Source organism: Pinus tabuliformis, chromosome 1_2 (genome assembly GCF_031772625.1).
Source record: "Pinus tabuliformis cultivar Carrire ecotype Pingquan chromosome 1_2, CPIR1, whole genome shotgun sequence".
NCBI classification, from domain to species: Eukaryota; Viridiplantae; Streptophyta; class Pinopsida; order Pinales; family Pinaceae; genus Pinus; species Pinus tabuliformis.
Window position 1 is genome coordinate 154,955,691 of NC_142298.1, and position 25,767 is coordinate 154,981,457.

Here is a 25,767-nt window from a genome sequence, read left to right on the forward strand (position 1 = left end):
AGGGTAAAATCGTCATTTTTGCTACATTTTTCTGCATACAGCGCTCTAGGCATTTGAAACTTACGAGTTCACTGTTTCAGTTTCAGCCGCTATCTGACCAGAAAGGCTACATCAACGAGCTCCTCCGCCTGTATGGTGTTCCTCCTCAATTATAGGCTCCTTTTCAGCTATCTCAGAAAGCCATGAATTAGTGCGCCGATCGCCGGAAACGTCTCAGCAATCTCCACAGAAAGATCTGAGTGTTATGGATCAAAAGGCGCAGAACAACCTCCAACGTCCCACCAACAGGTGTTTGTCCATAGCTACGATGTTTCCCTTGGAAAAAGGGAAATTTCAGGCTAAATATCAGACAGAGATGAACAGGGTACAAAACAAAGTCAAAGAGTATCAGATCAGAATTGAAGAATGACAGATCAGAATTAAAGCAAAGCAGGTCAGAATTAAAGAGCACAGTTAAGACAAGGAGTTGGCACAGAGCTACTACAGAAGACAGCTGCCAGCCGAATTAAAGGGCCTGCCTCCAGCGCAAACATCAGCTATCTTCCTCTAGCTGCTTCTATGTTTTACTTGTAAAATATTATTAGTCTTCCTAGATATTATCTCATAGTTGTTATGATGATATTTGTTTTGTAAATTTTGAGCATAAATACCCCCTCGATTGGAGTATCGGGGGTGGTGTGTGGATTTCCCTAGACGTTGCTGTAAAACTGAATTTTTGGAATAAAGAGTTGTTGGAATCAAACTCTTGCATGGTTTACTGGATAAAGAATTGAAGCAGAGGACTTGTCACAGATTTCTTGAATCAACCTCCGAATCAATAAGTCCCCTATATCTTGTGTTTTACAGTTTTCTTGTTTATTATATCATTTGTGTTTCATAAACTAAATGATAAAGAAAATGATTAATTTCAGAATATGCTTGATTGCACTTTGTTTTCAGTCTTTATGATTCTCTGTGTTTTCTTCATAATTAGAATAAGCAGTGAACTCTTAATTGCTCCTGTTTCCTGATTTTGTCATATTGTTTATTTGCTAAGGAATTCTTAACTGCTCCTTATTAGTAATCATCCATTTTCCCCCTAAAATAGGTTGGAGGATTCTTAACTGCCCTTCACCCATTTTGAGCCCATTCCATCTATTTCCAGCCTTTATTTGTTCCCTGTTTGACTACCTTGCTCTATGAAGCCATCATCTGTTAAGAAACCAAATCCAGAAAGCCATCCTCTTTGACTCCATTAGCCCACTCCTCAGTTTTACCTCTCTGTTCTATCGAATCTCACCACCCAAACTCAAACAAAACCCTTGAACTTCATAACTAGCCTAACACCTTTAAAAACAATGCTAAATCATAAAGAGAGAGCCCTCTCTGGATACAAACTGGCTAGATTCTATATCTAAAAGATTGGTTCGTGGTTACCTCGACATCCTTCCCTTTCTTACAACTTTTGAGAAAACATGAGTGATAACACCGCCATATGCTTCCCACCACGTGAGAGCATCAAAGTTGTCTCTATCTTCCATTGCATGCAAAGAACTAAACAAACCAGTGCAACTGAAGTATCTGCCTAATTCAAGGCGCACATTAGCACACTCCACCCTGTCAGGTACCAACTTGTCTAATGCTTCCAAATATCTTGTAGATACCTCTTCATCTCTATGGGGTTTTGTTAAGTTATGGTATGTTCTATGCTTATAGCAGTTTACTTCTTTTTCTTATTATATTCCACAGATTAGCAATCACATGTACATAAAGTAAAGTGCAGATAGAACATTAAACGATCGATAGAAAACAAGCCAAGACAAGAAACACAAGATGTGGCAGCTAGCCAGGGACAAACCCCACAATGTGTGGGGAAACCCTTTGATCAAATCTTCTTTTGTCTTCAATAATTCAACAGAGAGAAATAGTACAATAAATCTGATTTATATCAACAGTAGCAAACCCTAGATCAGCAGCATCAGCATTAGTGGCTTCATCATCAAAACTAGGGCAGTCGATATCTCACAAACCGACTGTCGGATCGACTTGATTCCACCACCAAAAGTTGTAGCCTTCAGAAGAGGTTCAGATGAACCTACAACGCAGTTCAGAAGAGGAGGTTTGATGGTCCACACTGGTCAAACTTTGGATCTGCAGTTGCAGCTTGAGTTTCAGCAGCTTCCTTCAAACTAGGGCAGTCGACATCTCGCAAACCGACTGTCGAATCGACTTGATTCCACCACCAAAAGTTGCAGCCTTCAGAGGAGGTTCAGATGAACCTATAGCACAATACAGAAAAGGATGTTTGATGGTCCACGCTGGTCAAAGTTTGGATCTACAGTTGCAACTTCAGTTTCAGCAGCTTTTGGCTTCACATGTGTGAGAGAAACCCTTTTCTGCGTAGTAGAGAAGAGACTATTTTCTGCGCAGTAGAGAGAGATGTGATGAGATGAGTGAGAGCAATTGAGGAAAAGTCCTCCTGTATTTATACACAACTGTTGATGTTTGAATAGATGCGAGTGTTGGGCTTCTGAGCCTACATGAGTTGTAGGTCGGCTTGATAATAATTCCATAATCATAATAAATTCATATGTCCATGAATACTTATCGGAATCAGATGATCTTTAGATCAATCCTACACCTCTCGACGAGAGGAATCTAATGACCATATTATTAGCCATGAATAAGATGACCCACATGAAGTTTGGCCCTAGTTGCCAATTTAACACTCCCTCTCAACTAGGGAGAACTTCATTTGCAATCTATTTGTCGGTCACTACTATTCATCCATCAAATACACTGCCCTGTGCAGCGTGACCCTTGCCCTGCTCTGCTCTATTCTACCTGTTCTGCTTTGTCTTGTTCTGCCCTGTACTGATCTGTATGGCTTTGCTCTATTTTGTTATGTTCTGCTCTGCTTTTGTCTGAATTGTGAAGAGAAGAAATGATCAAGGATGTATCATACTGACTCAAAGTCAGTCTCAGAGTATGTACCTCTGGTCCCAGACCAGTCTCAACCAACCCGAAGTCAGCGTCATAGTGAGTACAACTCCTACCACTGGTCCCAGACCAGTAACATCCTCCACTGACTCAAAGTCAATCTCAGAGTGCATACCACTGGTCCCAGACCAGTAACAACCTCCACTGACTCAAAGTCAGTCTCAGAGTGCGTACCACTGGTCCCAGACCAGTAACAACCGACCCAAAGTCAGTGTCATAAAAGGTACCACTCCTACCACTGGTCCCAGACTAGTATCATTGATCCCAGAACAATGGAGGTCATCCTAGCGTAGGGAATACGGTAGATACAACGATGCGCCCATCTGTACTACTATGGTCCCTAACTTCATTTCCCTACTCATTGATAAGATGAGAGGTACTTCTCATGAGTCCCAAACTGCATGGGTAGGATACCTCGACAGGAGAACTAATCAATCCTGTCCTCACAGGAGAACACATCAATCCTGCTAAAATCGCCATGGAGAACACATCAATCCAGCCCTCACAGGAGAACACATCAATCCATGCCTCACAGGAGAACACATCAATCCTGCTACAATCTCCATGGAGAACACATCAATCCAGGCCTCACAGGAGAACTAATCATCCTGCTACACAGGAGAGTGAATCATCTTGTCCCACAAGAGAGCGAATCATCTTGTTCCAGTGCGCACCACCAGGGGAGTGTGAGTCACCCTGTGGTCGTATGTTGCTCCAGTAAGAACCGCAAGCCCTCAGAGCTTCCAGAGCTCAATGTATGCAACATGCAGGACTCTTGTACAAGGGTTTCTTGACGACTCCAAGTCGTTTGGGAAAAACACAGATTACATCTTTCCTCGGAGCTTGGACAAGGTGTATCGACCTGTACATCATCTTAATGCGATGGAGCCTCCTTGCTCATCGACTTACCATATCCCAGATGATGTCTATCTGCTGGAGCAATCGACGAATACGAGATTCCTCAATAATCGAATCCCACCTCTGGTTGTTACAGAGAATCACAGTGGTATCCAATGTAAATCCAAACAGCTCAATGAAGAGTTTTCGCAACCAAACAGCTTCATACGAGATCATACTCATAGATATGTTTCTGGTCTCGGTGGTGCTTATGGCAACCGACTTCTGCTTCCTGCTCATCCATTATATTGAAGCAGAATACAAAGAGAAACAGCACTAAGAGTGCTCCAGTGATCCTCCACACTACCTGCCTAATCAGCATTCGAATAATCATGCAGTTTCATATTTCTGATAGTGTATCTCAATCCATGAGAGATTGTGTCCTGAAGACATCTCAAAAGATTCTTGGCACCAATCTAGTGAGACTCAACTAAATATGAGCCCACAATGATAACTGCAAAACATATGTTGGGATGGAGGTTCACCAAGAACATCAACGTGAAAGAGGTTTTGAAACTCAGAGGCATTTCCCAAATTTGGTCTGACATCACTACCATATAACTTCTGAAAGTTAAGATCCTCGAGGTAGTCACAGGTTTGCAGTCCATCATACCAAATCTTTTCAGAATCTTCATCACATATTTTCCTTGAGATAGGAAAATTTCCCTTGGCTTTTGCCACACTTCAAGTCCTTGGTTCTTCATTTCAAATTCAGAAGCCAACTCCCTCTTACATTTGTGAATGAGAGGGTATGCACCTGTTAGAAAGAGGTTATCCACATACAACACCAGTATGAGAGGCTTGTCATCTTCAACCTTAAGGTAAAGGTTAGGATCGGCTTCACTCCTAGTGAATCCTAGCTTCATCAAGTAGCTATCAATCCTCTCATACCATGCTCGGGGTGCTTGCTTCAGCCCATAGAGAGCCTTCTTCAACCTGCATACATGATATTTTCAATCATAAATCTCAAATCCTTCAGGTTGCTCCACATAGACCTCTTCTTTGATTGAACCATGCAAGAACATGGTCTTAACATCCATCTGATGTAGGTTCCATCCTTGTGAAGCCACAAGGGCTATGATCAAGCAGATGGTCTTATATCTGGCAACAGGTGCAAATATCACATCATAGTCTATACCTTCCTTTTGGGAGAAACCATGAGCAACAAAACGAGCCTTATACTATTCTGTACTTCCATCTGCTGCAGCTTTATCTTGTAAAGCCATTTTGAAGTAACAATTGTTTTGTCCAAGGGTCTGGGAACTACTTCCCAGACATCATTCTTCATAATAAACTCATGTTCTTCAGTCATAGCATCCTTCCATATTTGATGCTTGACGGCATCTGAGAATGATGAAGGCTCATTTTGTATGATCGTGCTCATGATGGTCAGGTATCCCTGATACCTATTAGGTTTCTTACTTTCACGGAAGGTTCCTCGGGGTGCAGCATGTCCTTCAGCATCATCAAGTATCCCCCTAAGCCATGAAGGCCTCTTCCTAGAAGAGGAAGGCTCAGGTGGATAAATAGGATCCATGGGTTCCTCCACATCAGGCATTGTTACATCATCTACCCATAGGGACAGCTTCCACAATCGTACGGTTCTTCTTTTCCGCCACACCATTCTGCTCAGGAGTATGTGGTGTAGTAGTCTCCCTCTTAATGCCAACCTTAGGTATGCCTGAGTGAACCAACAGTAATATATCAGAGGTCTTGCTTTGGCTTGAGGGGAATGGTCCCCTTTTGAGATTTCCTTTAGCACATACACCTTCTTACTCTACTCGGAATTCAGGCATCCCTGTCACCATTTGTCTTACATCGGGTAGAACTTTATAATGAAGGTGGGCAAACCTCCGATGCCAAAGTTCGGACTGAAGAGATGTGTCATAAGACATGACACCTAGCGGACTTCCATTGACCTGATATAATGAATCAACATGAAACCCAAGAGTCAAGGCATCTTTAACATTATTTTTCCATATACGTACCTTGCCATCGCTGAAGGTTACCTTGTAGTCTTTGTCTTCCATTGCTGAGATGGACACCAAGTTCTTTTTGAGGTCAGGTGCTTTTAATACATCCTGGAATTTCTAGCCTTCTTGAATGGTTGTCCGCTTCCTTGATTCCCAGCTCTCCTCTTACCTTTGTTATTGAATTTGTCATTCCTTTGATTACCATCAGAGGGATTTTGATCATCGTCCCGGTGTGAGTCATTTCTATCAAGGCACTCCCTTGCATAGTGACCTGCTTTATCGCAAATGTAACATCGTCCTTTTCTTCCACCCTTAGGTCCAACCTTTCCTTTTGATTTATTCACGGAATTATTTCTTTTCTTAGCATGAGAAGAAAAGGCAGCAGGAGGACCTTTAGGCATGGGCATTTCTTGCTCTTCTACCCTTGTTTCTTCTTGAATGCATCTAGCCATTAATTCCTCGAAACCAGGGATTATATTATTGTTCAGAAGAGTAGTCCTGAACACATACCATTTGGATGGTAATCCTCCAAGAGTTGTGAGTGCCATTTCTCTGTCAGTAATAGTCTCCCTAATAGATAAGAGATCGTTCTTGATCTCGGTGATTCTTAAGAAGTATGCTTGCATACTCTCATCTTTACCCTTCTTAATTTCCTTCGGCATATTTTTAAGAAACAAAACTTGATTTGCATCATTGACTTTAAATAAACTCACCAGTCTATCGTAGATTTCCTTGGAGGTGTTCAGGTCGGAGATGTAGGCCACCAAGCGCTCGTCGATAGAGTACCGGATGATCTTCTTTGTTTTGACTTCTCCATTATTCCATTTGTTCTAGGCAGCAGTGGATGCAATTGATGGAGACTAAACAATATTGCCTCTTACATGGTCCAGCACTCCTTGATCTTATAGGGTTAAATCGATAGACATCTTCCATCCGTGATAGTCAGCCTTCTCATGGAGCTTGTCTTCGGTAAGAAAGAGTGTTGAGGACCCCATAGTTCTTTTAGGATAGCCTTGCCAATCTTCTCTTTGGTGATTGCTCTTGCTCTTGCTCGGGATTTGTCTTCACCTCAACTCTGATACCATGTTAAGTTATGGTATGTTCTATGCTTATAACAGTTTACTTCTTTTTCTTATTATATTCCACAGATTAGCAATCACATGTGCATAAAGTAAAGTGCAAATAGAACATTAAACGATCGACAGAAAACAAGCCAAGACAAGAGACACAAGATGTGGCGGCTAGCCAGGGACAAACCCCACAATGTGTGGGGAAACCCTTTGATCAAATCTTCTTTTATCTTCAATAATTCAACAGAGAGAAATAGTACAATAAATCTCATTTATATCAACAGTAGCAAACCCTAGATCAGCAACATCAGCATTAGCAGCTTCATCATCAAAACTAGGGCAGTCGATATCTCACAAACCGACCGTTGGATCGACTTTATTCCACCACCAAAAGTTGCAGCCTTCAGAGGAGGTTCAGATGAACCTACAGTGCAGTTCAGAAGAGGAGGTTTGATGGTACATGCTGGTCAAACTTTGGATCTGCAGTTGCAACTTCAGTTTCAGCAGCTTCCTTCAAACTAGGGCAGTCGATATTTCACAAACCGACCGTCAAATTAACTTGATTCCACCACCAAAAGTTGTAGCCTTCAGAGGAGGTTCAAATGAACCTACAACGCAGTTCAGAAGAGGATGTTTGATGGTCCATGCTGGTCAAAGTTTGGATCTGCAGTTGCAGCTTCAGTTTCAGTAACTTTCGGCTTCACATGTGTGAGAGGGAGACCCTTTTTTACGCAGTAGAGAAGAGACTCTTTTATGCGCAGTAGAGAGAGAGAGATGTGATGAGATGAGTGAGTGCAAATGAGGAAAAGTCCTCCTGTATTTATACACAATTGTTGATGTTTGAATAGATGCGACTGTTGGGCTTCTGAGCCTACATGAGTTGTAGGTCAGCTTGATAATAATTCCATAATCAAAATAAATTCATATCTCCATGAATACTTATCGGAATCGGATGATCTTTAGATCAATCCTGCACCTCTCGACGAGAGGAATCTAATGAACATATTATCAGCCATGAATAAGATGACCCACATGAAGTTTGGCCCTAGTTGCCAATTTAACGGGTTTGACCCTAATCCCACCCCCAGGTGCAAGTTGTCCCAACCAATATGGAGATTAGTATTTTGGCATAAGGATATACGCCAAAGCATGTAGTGGAACATTAAGTTTATTCCACTGTATACACACACAATCGTGAATCAATGTATACAAGTTGGGATCATCTTTCTAAAGAATATATTTTATTTGCCCCAACATGGTATCCATCTGCTCATACACCTCCCCAATCACTGGTTTATCCGTATCTGCAAAATGAATCATGTAATAAATGGGCTTGATGAATTCCAATACGTGCCTCACACATGCCCAAAACAGACCATCAAGAGCAGTCTCCTCTACCTGTTCAAAACCTTGCTTGTCAGTTGCATTTGTAGCCATGTCCTTTAATACCTGCCAGTGTGGACTTGATACCATGCAAGCCAATGACTCTCTTACCTTCAAAAGGCACCTAAAGGTGAGGTAACAGCTAGCAAATCTAGTCTTCACAATCTTCAACAACTCCAATCTTGAGTGGCTACAGAAAAGCCCATGGGTATTGCTATGATTTGTAATAAATTTTATCATTTGTTTGCCTCTCTTGTACAAATCACCAATCCATTTGTATTGTTGGTTTCTGTTCTTAATAATATCATGCAGCAAAAGGTTCATTGTGTGAACCAAACACCCAGACCAAAATATGTTTGGGTATTTATCCTCAATAATTGCTCTCACTGCCTTACAATTAGCAGCATTATCAATGATGACTTGGATGACATTGTATGGCCCAATAAGTTCAATTATTTCAAGTAATGGTTCTGCAATGTTGATGGCAGTCTTGAACTTATCTGAATAATCATATGCTGAAAGAAATATGGCACCTCTAACAAACACAACAAGAACACTTATCAATGGCTTGCCTTTTACATTTGTACATCCATCATATACAATGGACACCCCATGCTCAGTATTTTTCATTCTACCCAAAGTATGTGATATTTTTGCTTTTTCATGATCAAGTCCAACGATTCTAGCCTTGTCATACACAGAACTCTTGTATCCTTTAGGGGCATCATTTATGGCCAAAACCATTTCATGCCAATAAGGTGATCGAAAAACATTGAATGGTATCCCACATGCATAGAGAAACAAGTAAACTTTTGAATCCACATCATTCCTACACCCTTCATCAAGGAAATTTGATATGGTTCTACACCTTAAAGAGGTGTTTGGTGACCCTATGCCTCCATATCCACTATCATGGGAAGATGTTGAAGGAGTTCTTCATGCATGTTGATGTGATTGTGAGCTATGTTCAAAGAAACCCTTTGATTTGTTAGATTTGTATTGGGCTTCGTCCTCTTCCCTTATGTATTTCGCTCTATCTTCTGCTGACACACTTGCACAAGTTTTGATTCCTATTTGTTTATCTCCAATCCATGGCCTTTTCCCACACTTGCACAAGTTTTGATTCCTATTTGTTTATCAACATCCCATCGCCTTTTCAATGGGATGTAAGGCACTCCTACTCCACAACGCAATCCAACTCACTACGATACACCACCATGTGCCTCCATGTCCACCTGTAGTCCACTGCTCAATGTTAGATGCTCCCACACATCCTTGGATGCGATGGACTAGACTTGTGTCTCTATGTGTCGGCCCACACCTAATCAGTATCATCAACTCCACCATCGCATCACTATACCTGTCGATGAATGGATCCTCACTCCAAATCCTCCCTGAGGGATCCGAGAAGTGAATCTCCCTATGTGTCAATAGTGACGCCACCACTGCTCTACTCCTCTACGTCCTCTGTGCCTCACACAAAAGTGAAGAGTCCCCAACTAAATACAAGGCACCGTCTGGTGGTCTGCCAATGCCACCTCCTCCGACAAATTCCTGCCAGAGTATGTTGATCACCCCGTGATCCCATGTACAAACATCATACCAATACAACCAAAGGAGTCTGTCCATAAGCTAGTTGGCCACTGGTGCTGACCGAGACTCCCTTAATGAATGTGTATGCTCAACTGCTAGGTCAATTATACCATCCAAGTTGTAGTCAACCGGTATACCTGGGAAATGATAGGTAGTCCCACCTAGATCCCAATGCCAGTCTGGGCATTCGGTATCCCCAATGCCTGGAAGCTCCTGTTGAGCTACACCTGGGTCCACCACCATCTCCATAGCCCACTCCACAGGGTCTGACCTCAGAATCTCTCACTAACCAACCCCACGAGAGGGATTGAATGCACGAACTCCTACACATAGAACAACCCCAACGTGCGGATGTTGCACCCTGTGCAACTCCGATCATCTCATCCCGTTATCCAGGTCAACACATGAGATCTGACTAGGTAACTCTATGTCTCTGTCTCTAATGGGCAAAGGTGACCCAACGAAGCTACTAACCTGGTCATCCCCTCTAGTATATCTAGACAACTCCGCCTCTCTCAATCTAGTGCGCAGGGGTGGGTTGATAACATTGTAGACCCTGTCAGGGCGCCTCTAAAGCGAACTGTGCCAAAATCCCAATGTGTGGTCTCTATGTTGTCCCTCATCAATGGTTAGCCCAAAGAATGGCTACACAACCTCCATCATGGGCTCGACATGAGCCTCCAACTGCTCCTCCATAAACAACCCAACATGCAAGACATGCTCATCAATCAGTTGTAGGTGGTTGTTGTTCTAAAGCTCTGTCATCGACTTGGGTGCCTCATCGAGGGATACCTCAACAATGGATGTGTGCTCAACTGCCTCCACCAATTTGTCTACTAGGGCTACCAAAGGAAACTCCAACAGAGGTAACTCCTGCATCACAATAGGTGTATCCTCGGGCTCCTCCTGTGTGCCATTAGCCTCATGCTCAACTAGCTGGAATGTATCTAAATGAGCTCCCTCCTCAATGGTTATGTCCTCTCTCACCTCATCACTACCTTCGCCTCCCATCTTCGTCTTTGCAGTATTGATACCAACATTTCATTCAATAGTCATGCTCCACTTATTTTCTTCATCTGCAAGTCGGCAACTACCTTTTCTTCTTACTGCCCTTGCTGACATCCACTCTTCGAGCTGCCCCACCAATCCCTTGAGGTTCCTAGTGAGATTTTCAAATTTCTCCTGCTAGGGCATTTTGGGGCACAAGTTCAATCTGAAGAATAATGTGGGACTAGTGTTTTAGCCTCCAGAATTCTAGCCCACAATAGCACTTGAGCACTCGAGTGATTTAGACCCACAGTTGGCCAAAATCATGTTCTAATACCACTGTAATATTCCTAATGGAAATTTACAATGATAAATAAAGCAAATATAGTAAAAACACATACAAAAATTTACAGCACATCCTACAACCAGAAATCTCCATAAACTGCGTTGTGCTGAGTCATTTTATTAATATAATTGTTGGGTACAAAGGTAAAATCAAAAAGCATGCACCTGGGCTTGCTCAAGGCAAGCTAACAATATCTAGGTGATGAAATCCGCTGCTCTAACATGCAATATGGTTATCCCCGACAATATCTGCACTGTCCCAGCGAATACTACACTAGTGGCTGAAAATAATTGCTACTAGGGCCTCCTGTGCTCAAAAAATTCTTGAAATTTATTCGCGGGCTCTCCACCAATAACCCACAAAAACCCACGAAGGAATTGGCCAAATTTTGACCTCAGAATTTTGGCCCAAATTTTCCCTAGCTCCTCTGGCTACTGGCTGAATTGGGACCCCATTTTGACCCAACAAATCTATCCAAGAAATTATGCCAAACTATTTCTGAGGTCCTTGTAAAAAACCCAGAAAGGGTTTGTTCTAGTTTTGATGCTCCAAAATTGACCCCAAATGCTTGGCCCTCCTCCACAACCAGAAAATGTAACGTGCGGTAGTTGTTGTGTTTGTTGTTCTCCCAGAGTGCTGGAAAATCCAACAAAATACTTCCCTAGACTCCACCTCCAGTCTCAGCCCCAAAAATCACTTCATTCCTCAACCTCCCAGCGTGCCTCCTCCAAGAACTACGCAATCCTTGCGCTGCTGCTGGTACCAATCGAAATAGATGGAACTCCCTACTGTTGGTACCAATCGAAATAAGATGGAACTCCCCCCTTGAACTGGCACTTCAAGTCCACCAAAGCAAGGGTTGAGATTTTCGCTCGAAAGACTCATGTGCTAAACAACACTTGCAAACTTGGCTTCTGCTCAAGTGTGTTATGTCAAAGACAGTTTTCACAAAGATGAACGAATGACCAAAATGAGTGCCTCTTGTTCTTTTTATCAAAGAGCCTCCAAGATGCCCATGTGGACTCAGCGCAACTTTCCCCCACAAACTTTGCTCCAATGAGAGCGTGTTGCCCATGTGAGCCGCAATTCTCTATGAGTGGCCCCCACATACCACTAGTGGCTCGATTTTCTTCTCCATCCTCTAATGTTTGGGCTCACATTTGATCAAAAATATAGTGGGGCCTCTCAATCCACACTCCCTAAGTGCTAATGCGAATTAATCCAAAACTCGCCAAAAAATGATATTTCCCTTAGCAATGTTGCTAAGTGGGAATATCACACTCAACTACCCGCATTGAACCCTTGAAGAACCGCATATGACCCGCATAGGAACCACATAAGTCGAAGCCTTCAAAATTCGATTTTTTTTATTTAAAAAAAAATGGAGATCATGTGGAGGGAAAGGGAAAATTTTGTCGAGTCTTATATGAGTCTTATACGGGTCGTTCCCGAGTCTTATATGGGTCATCAAGTCAATAGCTAAATGATTCTTATACGAGTATGAGTCAACTAGTCTCGCCAACATTGTGCTCTAATCTTGTGGAGAGATAGTGTTGTTAGTCAAGGCCTTGCTATATGACAATGCTGGTTGATATGATGCTAAACAGGTGGGTTACCAATCCGACTCTTCTTCTGGGATCTCTTCAAATTGAGAATGTCCTTGTACCACTGATGAATACCTCCCTAGTTAAGAGGGAGTGTTGAAAAATGTGTAACTAGGTTCAGTCTTCATAAATATGAAATGTACTTTTTGTTCTTGTATATTGTAAAATGAAAGAAAAAGTATTATTATTATTTTGGAGCATGGGTTTCATGCTCAAAGTCTTTTATTTTATAGGTCAAGCACCCATTGAGTGCTTCTAGGATTTGTCTTAGGTCAAGAAGTCAAAAGAATCATTGTCATATGTTGAGAACCCCATCAGGCACATTATAACTTGTAAAGCAAATTATTTTTGTCATTAAAAGTGTCAAAATACCCTTCAAGACCAAGTCGACCTAGTAGCAGGGAAGCCAACCTAATTTGAGGAGCCACGTCCACCTTAAGAAGCCTATATAAATGAGGGAACTTGACCTCCTTGGAAGACAATCACCACTCACTCATTCAAGTGGAGGAAGAGGAAGAAGACAACAAAGAAGGAAGAGGACAAAGAAGACTTGTTTATGGGCCATTTCTCTCTCACATGTGCAAAGCAAGGCTAGGGTTTTTGTTATTCGTCTAGGGTTTTTCTTCTGCAGGTTCGATCTTGAAGAAGGAAGAGAGAGAAGGCCAGCGAAGGTCACATTAGGCCATCCTCAAGCACCAGAAGAAGGAGAAAGCTAAGCGAAGATCTAAAGAAGTCTTGGGAGGCCAGAACAAGCTACAGTAGAGGCCGAAATTCTTAAGTTGGGGGTCGAAGTTGTGCTGCTAGAAGAGATTTGACTAGGTTTGACTTGGACAAAGGAAGCACATCATCCGGAAGGGTTGGACTTAGTCTTGTAGTGTATTGGTCTTGGTCTAGAGGTATTGGAATTCGTCAATTGAAGAATCTATAAGAAGAGGAGATTTGTTGGTTTTCCTCTCAAGTGGAGAAGTTTTGGCCCTGGCTTGCAGCCTACATTCTGTGTTCATGTTCTTCTTGTTTTGGTAATTGTTTGATGATATACAAACATAATAATAAGTAAAGAATCTAATAAGTAAGAAAAATTAAAAAGAGATCACAAGCAGTTATCAAGAAAAGAGAAATCACTCTAATCATTGCCCTATAGATTTCTCTAGAGGAAATTCCTTGGGGATATGTTATTCCAAATCCAATACAGGAATGGTCCTAAAAGGACATACCTTGTGAACATCCGGATGGGGTATGTGCCTTGAGAGACAATGATGAAAGGTGCCTATTAGTCATTGTCTCGCCAACATTTTGCTCTGATCTTGTAGAGAGATAAAGTTGTTAGTCAAGGCCTTTCTATGTGATAATGTTGGTTGGTATGATGAGATGCAAAGAGATAAGCTGAAATAATAGCTTACAAGATGGCTTACCAATCCGACTCTTCTTATGAGAATTCTTCAGTATGAGAATGTTCAAGTATCATGTATGGATTATGAATACCTCCCTAGTTAAGAGGGAGACTTTAAATGTGTAACTAGATTTGGTCTTCATAATGTGTAATGTAATCATGATTTTATATTTGATGTAAAGAGAAAAAGAAATTTATTATTGTCATTCTTGATGCATGGGTTTCATGCTCAAGGTAAATTTATTTATAGTTCAAGCACTCGTTGAGTGCTTTTAAGCTTATCATAGAGTTATGAACTCAAAAGAGTCATCGTCATACATGTAAGAACCCTTTGGCTCATTGAAGAAAAGTGTAACTAGGTTTGGTATTTGTAAATGTAATATTGATCTTTGTACTTGTCAAGAAAAAGAAATATTATTTTTGTAAATCATTCGAATGAGTTTCTTTCTCATTCCATAGGCCTAGGAAAGCCAAAAAATCAAAGTCATGTTAAAGAGCTCTTCTTGAGCATGAATATGGGTCAACCTAGTGTCAAGTGGCCCTCCAAAATAAGCACCATCCTCCAAAGAAGACTGCCAGCAAAACAATGTGAAAGACAGTAAAGTCGGCTTCAAAGTATATATAGATGACATGTTGGCTCAATAAAAGGACGCAACGATTCACTAAGTTCACGCCAGCTTGCATACATGGACTAACACCTATAAATACGCAGTTGGAGTAATCACAGGAGGACATAACTTCTGATCACTCTGAAACTTCAATGGCACAATAAGGATCTCGGTGATAAACACAATGGCATCTTTGCATAAGATCTCTGAAATCTCGGGCAAGCACAGTGACACATAATCTCGAGTTTCTCAAAAATTTCAACTTTTCTACAGATGATCTTGATTGTTCCATGTCGCAGGCATTTCAGAGAGAAAGAGTGTGAATACATTGATTGATTTAAAGAAGAATAATCGTCCTTTTATAGTGAAGGTTGGGGCCCTTAGAAGGCCGACTTACCATAAAGGAGGGAACCGAATATAATTTGAAATTTGAATAATGGTGCAAAAAAATTTAAGGCCGATTTGCCTTGGAGGAAAGGCAATATTTGAATTTTCAGATTTTTCCCTCGTATATTTAATGAGATTTTAATTTGGACCTTTGACCATGGAGAGGCAATATTAAATTTTGATTTCCTCCTTTAATGTGCCTTAGACAAACCTATAAGTCCATGCCACATCATCTCCCTTTGGGGTTTTTTCCCACAAGTTGGGCCTTTGACCTTTCAAAGGGCATATCTTGTAAACTGTGAGGAACCACGAGGCATGCCATAGACCATTGGAATCAACACAACGAGGAGCATCAATTGACGATGGTCATAGAGGAAAATTCACTGATCTTCATCCTCAAAAACCTCAATAAGTGTCGGCTTCTAGGGTTTTCTTGGGTTTCATCCTTTGGAGCTTCCAACTGATGCAGTCCAGACAAATATGAAGAGTGTTCAATAACAAACGTTGGCATCAATGACAACACCATTCTTCAATTTAATGCTATTAAATTTCATGCAAGTTGGGACGCTACCCACTGTAGATTGAATCACTGGCATAGATCTGCCCAAAAGATACACATTTTTTAACAAATTTGGTGTTTGAGGGTTTTGCTCCATAGTTTGGGCCCTTTACTAATGTTGATCTTCAACTAGCCATAACTTCTCATTTAGGAGGAGTTTTTCAAAGTGTGATATATTGTTGGAAAGGTCTCAGAGAGAATTATCCAACCATGTTATCCATTCGCTCATTAGCACATCATAACCGCATCAAAACTCAATAAAATTTAAACCTCTTTGGCAAAACTTGATGAAGCACACAAGAGGTTAGGCTATCATACTGCTTCATGAATGACACTGCTACTTCCTTAGGCATCCCCTTTGACATTGTATATTTTAGTAAAATAAAAATACAAGCAAAAATGAATAAATAATGAAAGTTATTTCTGAAATCGCATAATTTATGAAATTTAATATCTTTAATAATCAGTAGCTATTTCTCTTTCAATTGTTATTGAGTAGAGGTCAATTTAACTCAACTAAAAGTTTAGTACCTGCAAAAGTGTCAAAAAGCATTAGTAAAATCAGGGAATCATTAAGGAATACTTTTGGACAACTATATAACCTTGCTGTTGTGTTTGCAATGATGTAACATGTGTCAGGATTTGGGTGGCAATGTAGCTGTATGTGTGTGTGTGAGCAGGAGAGAGAGGGAGGGAGAGAATTACCAAAATAAGCTCATCATACATAGGGTTATATCTCACACGCCATGTCCTACACATTTTAAAAATTTTGTCGTCAATTACTCAACAGCATAGAAATAAGATAATATAGGATCAGATTAATTTATTTCAGTTAAATAGTGATAAACGTAAGAAACATTCAAATGATAATGACAAGATTTTCTTGGCAATGAAATCTAAAATTTGAAGCCCGGAGATTGTACCAATGAGAATGCCCAGTAAGTTCTTTGAGAGGCATCTTCGACATCCGCAAATCCCATATACGTATTCTAGAATCATCTCCCGTTGTGACCTACAAATATGAATATATATTTTTCAACAATATGAAGTGAATGAAATGGAAAAGAAGGCCATCTGCTCCAGAAATGTTACATGCCAATTTTATTTTATTTTTTCAAAATTTGCACACATACAATCAAAATAGATACCACATAAACAAACGTTCCAAGAAGAAAATTTGGAGAAGATTATGCTTCCACTTAACCCTTATAAAATACAAACTAAAAAAGTTGTATAATCAAGGTTTAATACCCATAAATAGAAGAATAAGGGTCAACAACAAGCAAGGAGGCATGAAAAGAAAAAAATGCAAAATATATAGAGGAAAGGTATGCATGAACTGTAAGACAAAAAAGAGTAAGTACAACTAGAATATATATTTGTGCATATCCTTGTTCATGAAATTTAAAAGTTATATTTCTATTCATGATCCCACTACATAATTCTAATTCTCAAATGGAATAAATTTCAAGGCACTTAGGCACATATCTGTTGAAAACATCGCTAACAACCTAACTATAGATCAAGCATTAAAACCCATGTTAAGCATCTTAAGAACAGTTTAAGCACCAATATTCTAAGTTCTGAGTTAGACATGACCTTCTTGAACTCTTCCAAAAAATGTTCATAAGTCAAGACTATTACCACAAAATTTAGCACCTTAATGCAAAGCCTTTCAAAGGAGGCTAAGACAAGTGTAACATGGAAGTGCTACCACTATCACCTAGGCAATCACTTTCCTCTCTCTAGTGAAGGATGAATTCAACACTAGGTAGGCTTCCACAATGACTTCAAAGAATCCTTAGGTAAGAGAAAATCAAGTATAAAGTCTCCAATATTAGCTACTCACATCACCACCATTAAGAAAGTGTTTCATTTAAAAAAAATTCCAGATTTGACTGTATGAGGCTTCCAAGACAATTTATGATATCTATCAAGTTGAGATAGGTCAAAGAGGGTACTGCAAACACCACAAAAGATGAAAAAGCAATGGCTGTTGTAAAACTTGTCTAAAAGACAATAAATTTCAGCAGTATATCAAGTTATAATAGCAGCAAACAAATCAGTAAATATTCAAACAAAACGGGGGATGAAAATATGAGTTCAACTAGGGTTTAAGCAACTAACTAGTTCTGAAAATTGAATAACACATAACAAGCCTAAAGTGCAACATGTCAAGCTCTAAAGGGGCTGGAAAATAATTCGACAATGAAATAAATGATGATAAGAATTTCATTTAACAATATAAATGCTCAATAACCCTAGACATCTAGGGTATTTATGGCTGAAAATTATAGTTGTTACTATTACCGCTCAAACTAGTAGGGTTCCTAGGAGGGGATCCTATAGAGCAACTATTAGGTCAAGGGAAACAATGGAGCAATAGGCCACTGTCACCTCAGCTAGGGCTTGCTCTATCTTGAGATCCCACTGTCATATTTGATTCAAATTTGGAGGGCCTCTAGAGCAAACCTCAGCGCAGTTGTGGACCAAAAATTGAAGCATTTGGGTGGATAGATTTTGATAAAATTGATGCCCTAGATGACCTATGTAGGCTAGGCCTAGAAAAAGAGGGAGGTGAAAACAATAAGCATTGAAAATGATCACCAATGGAAGATTAGTGCCTTGTCCTTTGGGAGAGATGGAGTCAAGGAGAATTTATTGTTTGGGAAGAATTCACCCAATCAAGGAGGCCTTCAACAACTTCACATGGCATTTAGAGCATGGGAACAACTGTTGCAAGGACTTTATACTTCAATTTGCAATAAATGACGAATTATCGAGATGTATTTAAACTAAATTATCTCTAGGAACATTCACCCGTTCCTACATGGCCCACAACATGATGCAACGCTATAAAGAACAAAAATTCCCACAATTTCATATAGAGCAAAAGTAAATTTCAGACTTGTATAGCGAAAATGCCAACAACATTCATGTGACAAAAGAAAATGATATGAATAAGCATTAAAAGAGTACTTACATATATAAACAAGTATATCCAATCATCAAATTATGCCAATAATAAAGTTCCAAGACAAGAGAGAGATATCCAAACATCAAAATTCATCCATAACATCCTAACTCATCCTCCAAAAGGGATAGCGCTAATTTCACAAGAGCAAATAACCCAATCTAAATGATGATGGTGAAAATGAATCATCTCACTTCTATTTATACATTCTCTAATGAATTCGATTTAGCTAAATTGCCCTAATTGAGCCCCTAAAATAAAATAATGTGCATAATAACAATACTTTTGGTGACAAGCCCACCAAATAGCTCAATAATACAAGAATAAGCCTCTCAAGAGGGAAGAATGATGAACATAGTAAGTCGTTGGGCCTTTGACGAGGCCTAATGAGGTCAAAATGGTGCCATGATGTGAAACTGGACTCCCAACATAGTGGACAAGGGGTTGGCCCCTGTTTTCCAAGCATGAACATGTGGTGCTCCCAAGTGGGTGTCGGGGCACAAGGACATCCTCATGGATCTCCAAATGGATTGAAAATTCCTGTGAACCATATGCAAGGCTAGAATGATGACCTAACCCCTCCCTATGCAGTGGGAGAGATCCTCTAGGCCCTGGAACATCTACCAAGTGTATGGTGCAAGTGTGGAGCCGGTTGGGGATGGTGAACCAGGTGCATCATCCTCATTTAAAAGGTGGAACACGAGCAATCCATGAGCGATGTTAGGGATCCATGATGTAATATTTGTTATGTTGGAGGGCCATGGCTCTCAACGCTCACCCTAAAAGTGTCAACGTGGCTCTCTTGAGGGCTAGGACCCCGTCTAGGGAGACCAAGCCCAAAATGGAGACCCACTTGCAATCCTGCATAAGATCCAATGCATCCCCTTGCCCTCCAATACAAAAAATCATTAGAATTATCAAGTAAAAGAGTTTACAAATCATGGAATCAATGGGGCACTTCATGGTGGCATGCCCTTCCATAGTGGGCTTTAGCATGTACAAGTGTCTCCAAGCTCAATAAGGGGTTTAACCAAGGACTGTATTAGGTCGTTTCAACGTTTAAAGGGGGTGGCGTGTCCATGGTAGATCCATCAAGTGGAAGGTGGCAAGTGATATAATGATGGAACAGAGTGGGGGTCAAGGGAATGATCCAGGCCACATGTGATGGGACAAAGGGCAGCTATAATGAAGGAATCCCACACCTAGTTATGTGAGTGTAGGAGGGAGCCTAAGAGAGTTCAAGCCATCCACCAGATCCAACATCCAAGGACTTAAAAATGTTACAATCATTCTTTTGCAAAGTCAACTTTATCGGGAGGTTTATTCCTAATGTTGTAGAAATCACAAAACCTCTAAACAAGTAGTTGAAGAAGGATGTCACCCTCAAGTGGGATGAAGCAAGTAGGATTGCATATTAGAATGTTAGGAATTTTATCACTCGTGCTTTAGTCTTGGCAAGTCTGAATTACAATAAGGAATTCATCATATTTTCACTTTTCTTCAAAATGACACCTTGTTGGGGTCCTCCAAAAGAATGACAACGGGTATGAACAACCCATAGCATTTAAGAGCAAGATGCTCAAAGATGTTGAATGCGTCTATAATGGAAACACATGCTTATGCATTAGTTATCCTTGAAGCATTTCCATACCTGTGTCTCTTATTTGAGGATTGTTGCATTCGTTTCTCATACTGCAATAAAAGATATCTTATTACAATATGATTGTTTGGGAACAAGAGGAAAGTGGATAGCTAAGATTAAGGAGTATGATTTAGTGATTTGGGACACTAAAGTGTGTTAAACACACACATGGCAGAAAGAGTATGAAAGATAAAACATGAGAGTACATTTTTTATCAACAAATGATATACATTTATAGTACATGGTGTGACCGTTGGGTTCCACATCCCAAGGTCTCTTGGACTTCTTTAGTCTATTCGGCTTCCACACTAACCCTTAGACGATTAGGTGTCCAACATTCCCCCCCTTAATCAGAAGGGTTATGTATGAGTCCAAGAAGAGAGTTGTAATACAAAATGTGCAAAAATGCATGGCAACATTAGGCTGAATGTGCTCTCTGAAATGTTGGTATAAAGGGTGGTGGTTTAAGGATGACCACCAACACTGGAATGCTTAGTGTAGTTCCCGAAACTCTTCCAATTCTGGCATGAAGCTCAAGTCTTCTGCTAGAGGAAGTGTTCATGATGTTTTGAAGAGGGAAACCTTCAACCATGAAAGGGAGGTCTCACCCCACATAAAAGGGAGAACTTCAACCTGAAAAGGGAAGTCTCAACCTTTGATGATTTAAGGATGACCAACAACTCTGGAATGCTTAATGCAATTCCTAGAACTCTTCCAAGTCTAGCAAAAAGATGAAGTCTTCTGCTAGAGGAAGTGTCCCCAACTCTATTCTTGGAATTCTTCTGAAACTAGCAAGAAGCTGAAGTCTTCTGCTAGAGGAAGTGTCCCAGATTACCAACTAAAGGGATGCTCAGGGGCATCTTTGTCTCTGGCTACAACTCTGAAGCTGGTGTGGCAGGTTGTGGCTCAGGCTCGCTTGATGTGACTTTGAAGCTTGTAGATGACCATCATTTCCCCCCTGTCAGATACAAGGTGAGATGATGGAGAAAACTCAACTGCAAGACTGTTCAATACTCTTGAACAAGTTCTGACATGTGACTGAAATATCTTCTTGGCTGTTGATGCCCATTGCCAAGAAGCGATCCATCCAAGATGAATCTTTGTTCTTGCAGGAGGTTTGTTTCTGAAGCATCTGTTTGAAGAATGACTGGTTTTATGACAGTGCTTAAATGGACGAAGATCAAAACAGTGATCTTTCAGATGGCCAACTCGGTCACAGTGTTGGCATTTCACAATCTGTTGTGGTTGTTGTTGCTGTGGAGGAGGGGCAGAATCTAGAACAGCTAAAGGTGAACTGTCATGAGGAACAAGTGAAGATGAACCGTCCTCAAGAAATCCAACACTTTGAAATTGGATTGGTTTGGAGTAGTCTGGAATATGAAAGGACACATCCTTGTCATATCCAAGACCAGTTTTGTGCTTGTTGTTGACAAGTTCTTCCCAAGGTCTGATGACCGACTTGGGAAGTGCAGACTGAATTTTTGCATCTGCATGTACAACAGCTGCTTTATTGGGTACTAAATCTGAATGAACTATAACATTATTGTCTTGTTGTTTATGGGAGTCTGTTTCAATCTTCTGAACAGAAACAGGTTCAGAATGATGACTCCACTATTGTAATTCTTCCTGCTGTAGTTGAGATTCAAGCTGCAAAAATTCAATCTGTTCTTGTGCATATTGTAGACATGTCTGAATTTCTGAGAGAGAGCCTTTGCTGATTTGGAATGTGTCATCAACAGTAGATTGTATAAGAGTTTTCAGAAACTCTAATACTTCACCAATTGGAATCATTTTTAACCTCAAAAAAATAGTAAAACAATGAGGATCTCAACGCACTCCAAACTCTAATACAATGTTAAGACAAAGAAGCTCTTAATAGTCTCCACTCTCCAAATTAAATAATAGACAATTGTTTATAAAATTAAATAATGTGTTGACGACTGCTCAATGCTACACTCCGAGCTCGACCAAAAATTGGACAAGATATACTATTGATTACTTGCCTATCGAACTGCTGTACATATGGATCAAAGAATTCATTCGTTATTGTACGACGGACTGGAGCGCTGATGGATATTATCTACATCTTTGTGATGAAAATCAAAACCTCGGGTGGTGAACCCATATCAGTGTATCAATAAACCAATATAATTTAAACACCATAATACCACTCGATTGGTTGAAGAACATCTAACATAACGTATTTTATAACGCCAACTCCAAACCTCTAATTCATGCTCCCAAAGAAGTCAACATTATTATACAAGGAAGTCTCCAGATGTTTTAGTTTCATATCATTTTGTAAGCCCAGCCATGCTTGCCTAAAAAGTCTTGAACAGCTTCCTTAATAGCCAAATTCGGGGCCAATTGCTCAGCTTTAAGTGGCTCCCGTGTAATTGGATCAAAGTTGCCAACCTTCCGTAGATGTTCCAAAATAACTGCTCTCTCATATGTAACTCCACTAGGAGTTACCACTGGATCCCAAAAGATGTCCAATGTAATTTTGCAACACAGATATTCAAGTACCTTATTAGGAATATCCGTCTTCGCTGCTTTGTCAAACACGTCAGAGAGTAATTTCATTCGTTCCTTGGGAGTAATTTCTGACTCCACTTTCAGAGAGTTTTCAGAGCTTTCAGATTTTCCTTACAAAGCAAAATCATTAATTTCCCTCTCCATATGTCATCTCCTTTTTTTTCAACACAAGCACATATAACATTGTGCCCATATATTACACATTCAAGCACATTGAACATACCAGGATTAATCACATATATAACACTCAACGTATATCACACATTCAAGCACTGTACATATACCAAGTCAACGCAGAACCATACGACCAACATACCACGACTGCAGGAATTATAGCCATCAAAATCTTCAATTTGCTAGGGTTCAATGAACAGTGAAGAGCACCACTTGCGCCAAATATATGAACCAACACACTACAAGTTTTGACCAGAATCAACAGAGGGTTTGAATCTTTAATGCAGATTTCTCTTTATATGCCCCGACTTGTGAGCACCACACCCGCCAGGGAAACTTTAATCTGCTATCAAAAGAAGATGTTGTTGTTGCCATTGTCAATGCTGCCAGAAAATCGCAGAGATTGCCCTAGCAACTTTATAGTTCAGACCACTACTTTGCGCCTTGGAACCTGGATGTCCCAGCCACTGATCTGTTTAAGATGGAGGGCCAAATTGCAGCAGAGAAAAAATGCAGGTAGATGTTAACCGTTTACGGGACATTATAAGTCGAAATTCATTCGGTGGAGCCAAACAATCATTTTCCTCAAAATCTAAAATATATGAAGTCAAAATCTAAAATATATGAAGCCAAGCCATGTGCGAGAGCTGGGATTTCAAACGCAATTATAGGAGATGCATTCTGGAGCTGTCTCTAAACGCAACCCTGGAGCCTAGAATCCAACGGTTCGAGGAATTGTATGACAAAGCATTGGAGGAAACAAATGCTACAAGGTCTCCAGAGGGTTTTGACGCGGATCTTTCGGCATGCGCAGAGTTTTTCAATAGAGATGATAGATAGAAGAAATATGTGGAGGAATGGCAAAGCACTTAGGTGCAATTCTGACAGACAAAACTGACGTGCAGAGAAAGGTTACAAGACTAGTGGCTCAGAGCACAGAAATATTGTAACATATGCAGGAAGATAGGTTATGTTATGGATAGAATGTTCATCAAAATGCTCATAACTAATATCAAACGCATATGCCAAAGATATGATTTCACTTGGACTTCAGAATGCACAAAATTTCAATGGCCAATAGATTAAAACTTCCCACAGAGATGCGCCAGGGAAGAGCTGAGAGACGTTACCTCTGTTCTGACAAATGCTCAGAAACCAGCACAAAAAACGTATTAAACACATATGATAGGTATGGCAGCATATGGCAGGTATGGTCGATGTGAGCAGCGCAGCGTGGGAGGAGAGGCGTTCAAGGCACCGTTCGAACTGACCACATCGAAGATCAACCGACAATCCTCAGGAGGTAATGTTGGATTCCACTCAGACAATACAGGAATAGTAATGACAGTTCTAACACGCAAGAAGGCCGCAGGAAGGCAAAGTGATCAGGAGCATGAGGGATGCATGGAACGTTACAAGAAATGAAGACCAAGCCAGTGATATTCAAGGCAGTTGTGCAGGGAATAACAACATGCCATTTTTTTTCTTTTCTACCTAAGGCATAAACTGTGAGGAAGAAAACTATATAGGCCACACATCATGGCTCTGATACCATGTTAAACACACACATGGCAGAAACAGTATGAAAAATAAAACATGAGAGTATATATTTTATTAACAAATGATATACATTTATAGTACATGGTGTGACCGTTGGGTTCCACATCCCAAGGTCTCTTGGACTTCCTTCATCTATTCGGCTTCCACACTAATCCTTAGAGGATTGGGTGTCCAACAAAGTGATTAAGGACCAAGGAATCGCTAATCCCATGTTTGAGGGAAATGAGAAGCCATCGAGCTTAAGGAAGTTTTGGCATGATTAGTGTTGTTACTCAAGAATGAGACCACATTGAATGGTACAAGGATATAATCTATTACCCCAAATATTTGAGTAGTCCTCGACACCTTCCTAAGCACAAACATATATCTTTGAGGTTAAAGGCCTCTAAATATTGTTTCATCGATCAAGGATTGGGATGGAGAAATCTCGATGGGCTAATACTAAAGTTTGAAACTCTAACTATTTGTTGTAGGACCCCAAGAGCACTTGAGGATCAACTTTAGGGAGGCCACGAGCAATCTTGGATAGTAGCAAATTCTCTTGGCCATGGGCCTTTGTGCACTTCTAATATTCAGATTTCAAGAGTTGTTTCTTGGCCATTGTGGTTGCCACTTCTTGGAAGGAGATCTTGGTTACTATAGATTCCTATTTTGTAATGGTCTCTTCCATCTTTTGGGCATCCCATTAAGGGGCCTTCTACTCATTCTAAAATGTTAATTAAAGATCTATTTTTCTTGAAGGAGCTTGGGTTTTACATATGGCATCCCTTCTCTCCATTTAGGAAGAGAAACATGTGGGTGAATTAACTTTTGCGTCTTCTTGTTTTCCATTTTAATTACATGCTTAAAATTTATACAGCCTCACTCATCACATTTTTATTTTGTTCAAATAAGTTTGCTACAATTCAACTTAAGATTTTTCATTCTCCATTTCATATGTTGATTTGAGCTACAAGCACTTTACTTTTAACAATCTACTTTTCACATGTTCATTAACTTAATTTTGTATAAGTCGTTTTAATTTCATATTGCAGATTCAAGTCCATTTCTTTTGCAAAGTTAATCAATCATGAGTTCACTTAATCACAAGTATTGTTATTTACTTA

General features: G+C 40.3%; 1 protein-coding gene across 2 annotated transcripts in view; it reads right to left on the reverse strand.

The window, feature by feature from the left end:
• The window catches only part of LOC149204972 (WD repeat-containing protein DWA2-like), a 370,061-nt gene that overhangs the window by 101,092 nt on the left and 243,202 nt on the right, over positions 1–25,767 (reverse strand). For both annotated transcript variants that reach the window (XM_089394856.1, XM_089394857.1), the window contains exons 8-9: positions 16,700–16,788; positions 16,482–16,527 (exon numbers count right to left, since the gene is read on the reverse strand). In XM_089394856.1, the coding sequence (XP_089250982.1) occupies positions 16,482–16,527; positions 16,700–16,788 (135 nt within the window). The remainder of the gene's footprint in view (positions 1–16,481; positions 16,528–16,699; positions 16,789–25,767) is intronic.